The sequence below is a fragment of a genome, unplaced genomic scaffold, assembly GCF_019419815.1.
Source record: "Pyrus x bretschneideri cultivar Hongxiangsu unplaced genomic scaffold, Pyrus_bretschneideri_v1 Contig22, whole genome shotgun sequence".
NCBI lineage: Eukaryota > Viridiplantae > Streptophyta > Magnoliopsida > Rosales > Rosaceae > Pyrus > Pyrus x bretschneideri.
Window position 1 is genome coordinate 156,484 of NW_025999524.1, and position 6,000 is coordinate 162,483.

The window sequence follows — 6,000 nt, forward strand, 5'->3', positions numbered from 1 at the left end:
TGTGAGATGTGGTTGGAACTTCAATGTTGAGATTGGAATTCGGGAAATGAGGGTAGTTGGAAATGAACGTTTGTGTTGTTGAATGTATTCATTGTGAAACCCATTCCAAGCGAGCTCGGTATGCACATTAGAATAAGATATCGACGGAATAAATTGTCGATGTTTGTGATTTGGGCTGGAGATCAATGAATTAGATAAGATGACTAGCAAAAAGGTTTATGAACTTGTGATATCGTATGAGGGCTAGTTTCTATAATAGAACATTTGAACCACCACTACAGTGGTAAAATGCATGGTATGAGACGTGCAGGTCCGCTTGTTTTATTATATAAATTAACGGGTGTAGCTGAAGAGGTTGGATTGCATACATGCATTGTTATCAATAATGATTTGATATTTGACTATATGATTTCATGACAATATTTAATATTGTCAATTTACTGTGGTAAAGTTATGTCCCTACTAAGTTGTTGAAGCTCATCCCTTTATTGGTATGCAGGTTTACAAACTAGAATTTCAAGGGGGTAGGTAGGATGAGATCGGATTAGAAGTGAGAATAGAATGTCTATTCATTTATTTATTATAGTTTGTAAAGAGTTATTGATTTGTTTAAGAATCATGAGTTATTTTATAAGAAGAAATTTATTTTCCAACCGGTTTCAATTTTCTTTTAATTATTTAGTTTTTAACTCACATTTGGGATTCAGGTTCGAGTTTTTATTGCTGATCTGGGTTCGGGGCTTGACAGTTTCTTCCTTCCTTGCTGTTTCTCAACATTAATAACCCACTGATCAACTTGCTTCAATAACTCTTCTTGTGCATTCTTCTTCTTTACTAACGAAGTTTTTTGTTTTCTTGGTATTCTAATATAAATTTGTTGAAAATATTTTTTGGTGCTAAAACGAAAAAGTAGGCTATCAGATGAGTAAAGAGAGAAGGAGAGCGAAGGAAAAATCGGGCCAATATTTATGGAAGGGAAGGGGAATAAAAGATGAATGAGATAGAAATGTGAAAAGGCTTTACCACTATAAAGGTAATTTCTGTAACTTCAACTCCAGAGAAAAAAGGGGAATACTTTCATCTTCTACATGTATTAATTTTTATCTGTCCTTGAAATATTTAAAAGGTGTTGATTTAGTATTAAAAGTGTACTTATGTGTTATTTTTCCCAAAAAATTCTCTCCACTAAAAAATAAAAAACTGAAAGAATAAAAGTTTTGTTAAAAATAATTAGCATATAAATAGATTAGTTAAAACATGGGCATTTTAGTAATCACATAGTTTTCATTTCGAATTATGTGAATTAGTAAACAGTTTAGTAATCACATAAATTTGTTGAAAATATTTTTGATGCTAAAATGTAAAAGTAGGCTATCAAGATGAATAGAGAGAGGAGAGAGAAAGAAAAATTAGGCCAATATTTATAAAAGAGAAGGAGAATAAAAGATGAATGAGATAGAACTGTGAAAAAACTTTACCACTATAAAAGTAATTTCAGTAACTTCAACTCCAGAGGAAAAAAAGGGAATCTTCACATGTATTAACTTTTGTCTCTTCTTGAAATATTTAAAAAGTGTTGATTTAGTATTAAAAGTGTACTTATGTGTTATTTTTCCTAAAAAATTCTCTCCACTAAAAAATAAAAAATTGAAAGAATAAAAGTTTTGTGACATCCCACATCGCCCAGGGGACTGATCCTTAAATGTATATTCCCATATCTACCTAGCACGAGGCCTTTTGGGAGCTCACTGGCTTCGGGTTCCGTTGGAACTCCGAAGTTAAGCGAGTAGCGCACGAGAGCAATCCCATGATGGGTGACCCACTGGGAAGTTGCTCGTGAGTTCCCAAAAACAAAACCGTGAAGGAATGGTAACCCAAAGCGGACAATATCGTGCTACGGTGGTGGAGCGGGCCGGGGAAGTGATCCGCCCCGGGCCGGGATGTGACAATTTGGTATCAGAGCCTAACCCTGGTCGCGTGTGTGCCGACGAGGACGTCGGGCCCCTAAGGGGGGTGGATTGTGACATCCCACATCGCCCAAGGGACTGATCCTTAAATGTATATTCCCATATCTACCTAGCACGAGGCCTTTTGGGAGCTCACTGGCTTCGGGTTCTGTTGGAACTCCGAAGTTAAGCGAGTAGCGCACGAGAGCAATCCCATGATGGGTGACCCACTGGGAAGTTGCTCGTGAGTTCCCAAAAACAAAACCGTGAGGGAATGGTAAGCCCAAAACGGACAATATCGTGCTACGGTGGTGGAGCAGGCCGGGGAAGTGATCCGCCTCGGGCCGGGATGTGACAAGTTTTGTTAAAAATAATTAGCATATAAATAGATTAGTTAAAACAGGGGCATTTTAGTAATCACATTAGTTTTCATTTCGATTCATGTGAATTAGTAAACAGTTTATATAGATCAAGATCTTTCATACTTTGATTCCATACAATTTTAGTAAATAACTCAAACATAAATCTGATTCTGATTTCATCTTATTCCAATTCTTCTCTCAAACTGATTACAAATTAGCAATGAGCCATTATAGGAGTGAAGCACATGTAACATTGATTCCCATTTTTTAAGGAAAAAATGAATAAGAGTAGTATTATATAAACTAACGATCTATGTCCCCATGTATATAGGGTTTAAACCCTAGGTTGAGGATCTACAAATTAATGTAGTTAATTAGGTAATTATCTTTTGTGATAGTGTTATTTACACATCTATTTTTACCTCTCACATACTCTTATTAATTTTTTGTCATTGATTTTTTTTAATTCATTCGATCCGATGATCGAAAATTAAAAATGATGTGTGAGAAGTAATAATAGATGTGTGGATGACGTTACCCTTATGAGATTAATTTTTAATAGAAAATTTAGTTTTTTTTTTAGTTTAGTTTTATTTTTTGTATTTTAGTTCAATAAATAATTTCGTATTTTGAAATAAGTTAGTGGTCATTTTAATATTGTTAAAAGAATTTTCTTTAATTAAAGTTAAAAAAAAAAGAAGCAATTTCTCACCAACTAAAATCACTACTTCTTGTGGAAATTTCTCTTTACTAAGTCCTCCAGAATAGTGCAAAATTTTAATTTATTTGGCACCAACGAGTTGTGAGTATTATTTCTTTCTTTCTTTTTGATAATTAGATAATACTTGCATCGCCGTCAGGTAAGAATTGCACATACATATATCACATCCCTTACTTATAATATATATTCGCTATATAAATTTTATTTTTGAAAATTTTCAATTTCTTTATCTTACTTAAATGATTTTTTATTCGAATAATTTGTTTTAGAGCTGGTCTTCAAATAGAAATTAAATGGTTTCATTTATAAAATTTATTTGGTGATAAAATTTATTCGTAAGGGATAGAATATAGAGAGTTTTAAAGAAAAGTCCACGGTACTGTTCATTTTAACGAAAAACCACATTTTTACACTAAAAAGTCAATCCTGGTACTATTTACTTTACTCTTTATTTTGTCCTTATCATTAAAATTCAAAGTTTTCAAGCTTTTTTCATTAATTTTTTTTAGAATATATGTACACCCTTAAGCAAGTGCTATCCTTTTCAATTCATTTTTTTATTGTACCTTTTGGGTCATTGAAATTCTATAGAAAATTGGCTCTACAACCAGTCCCATTTATTTATTAATTTTTTTAAATAAGGATCCTAGTGAATATACATGGCATTGAGTCAAGCCATTTAGCATCCGCCCAGTTATCTATTCCAACTTGGGAAAGAAAACAATATTATCTTCTTATAGTATCGAAAGATCTTATCAATAATCCTATAACAAGACAACGGTAATGATAGAAATAGTGTCTTCTAATTTATGTAAAACTATAGAAATAGTGTCTTCTAATTTATGTAAAACTATCTTCTTAAGCGCTGCTATCCTATTGAATTCTGCATGGTTAGACTTCTCACTTGCTAGGGAGATTAAAATTGTAGAAAAAATTTAGTAAACTAAATGATATGGAGATTGATGATTGAATTATTACTTAAGCATTAATAAACAAGTTCATTTATATTGGTGACACATCATTTAGTTTGCAAATTTTGTCTTCCTAGCATTACTCGTTTTTTATTTGGGTAATGTTAAAGAGACTAATTTTGTAGACAAAATTTTAGAAACTAGAGGATATGTAAGTTGATAATTAGTTTATTACTTAAGCGTTGGTAAATATGCTCATTCCTATTAGTAACACATCATTTAGCTTAAAATTTTTGTCTTCCTAACGTTACTCTTTTTTTTTTTTTTTGAAGGATTCCGTTGCTATTATTTTCATAACTTTGTTGACATAATTTCTTTTGCAGAGTTTGGTTTTTTGTCCTCCCGTATTTGTGCTAAAAAAATATATTTATTCGACAAAATTAATCATCATGAACAACAAACTTGTCACACCGCTTGATTTCAAAAAAATATAAATAAAACTTTTTACATGTTGCAACTTAATATTACACACAAATTAACCAAATAGAACTCCGAGAAATTACTGTAAAGTAAAAAATTAAATGCATGCAAACATCATTTTATGCTAGTAAATTAGGGTTTTCACCCCTGAATTCTTCGAACTCGGGTTGGGTGAAACATATTTGAGAACCTCCTCATCAGCTTCAAATTTTTCCATGTCTTCCTCCTTCAAGTTAATCCAAGCCTCCACACCGTCGCCACTTGTCGTGTCAAAGAAACTCACTAGATTCTTAAAAGTAAAACGCGCGGAACCCGCATAAGCAGGCTTCCCCCACCCAAAATCAGCATCGTAAATCGGAAACCTACACAAGCTGGTGAAGCTAAACGACACCACCTCTCCACGTTTCACCTGTGAGCTCCGCTCTTTCAAGAAACTCACGTACCCCTCCCCCTCTTGAAGTTTCTTTACGTATTCCCTGTCGACTTGCTTAAGAGCCTGTCTGACGTGTCCCACTACGGAATACAGAGACGGGTCGGACAGCGATCCATCTTTTGGTTCCATCAGTATGGGTGGGACTGAGATTGCTGTTCGGGTCACATTCCCGAATGTATACTCCGGAAGCGGTGGGTCCATTCTTGTGCGTAGGTTCACCGCATGAGACACGGTATACATTGCTGGGACATCGTCAGCGTGGTCGTTTTGTTGTTGGCTAGTGCAGGCCGCGATGTATCGTCTCCATACGAAGGCGGATAAAGCCTCCACACGTGTTGGCCGCCTCGCGTGTTCGTTCTCGACGTCTGTAGATCGGGCTCGGAGAGCGGAAACCGCGGAAGCGTCGAACACAAAGCGCTTAGTTGAAATGTTGTGCTTGATCATCCCGCTGCTATGTTGGTAGGACCCGGACAAGTCCTGTTGGGGGAAGTACTTGTCGGAAATGAACTCGGGGGCGTGTCCGTAGTCGGGCTCCCCACGAGTGGTGGCGGCGAGACTGTTGAGGAAGATGAAAATTGACAGGGCGTCTCCGACCTTGTGCGACATGCCCATGCCGATGCTCATGCCTCCGCATGCAAAGAACGTGACTTGTAGGCATATGGGGAGTTCGCTAGCAGCGTCGAGTGCACACGGTATGAACATGTTGAAGTCGCTAGGGCAAGGGTTTTGGATGATATCGGTGATATTGGAGTTGGCTTTGGCTTCCACATAGTAGGCACCCTCGTCGTTGCAATCAACATACTGGATGCCTCTGATGCGCCCGGCTAGCGGGTAGAACTTAGTCAGGGTTTTGGACAAGGCGGTTTTGATCTTCGTGCAGCGTTCCGTGGGGTCGTCGGTGGTGTGAGGGTCTTTAGGGAAGAAGAGTACCATGGGCATGAATATTGGGGGTTGGAGTTGGTCGAGGAAGGAGAGGTTGTGGCGGCGGAGGTGGTCAGGGGTTGGAGATGAGGGTTTGATGGTCTTTGATGAGACGACCTCCACTTCCAATATAGTCATGGTGAATTGGTGCTGCAAGCTAGCAAATAAGTGTGAAACTATATAGTGGAGTGTTAGGTGACAAAATAGATGAGGGATCTGACGGACA

The 6,000-nt window shown here is 36.7% G+C and overlaps 1 protein-coding gene across 1 annotated transcript; it reads right to left on the reverse strand.

Moving 5' to 3' along the window:
* Nucleotides 1–4,395: 4,395 nt before the first annotated feature.
* LOC103949944 (stemmadenine O-acetyltransferase-like) lies at nucleotides 4,396–6,000 on the reverse strand. The gene has a single exon (XM_048585332.1). It carries the CDS (start codon nucleotides 5,910–5,912, stop codon nucleotides 4,545–4,547), a length of 1,368 nt encoding a protein of 455 aa, XP_048441289.1. The 5' UTR covers nucleotides 5,913–6,000; the 3' UTR covers nucleotides 4,396–4,544.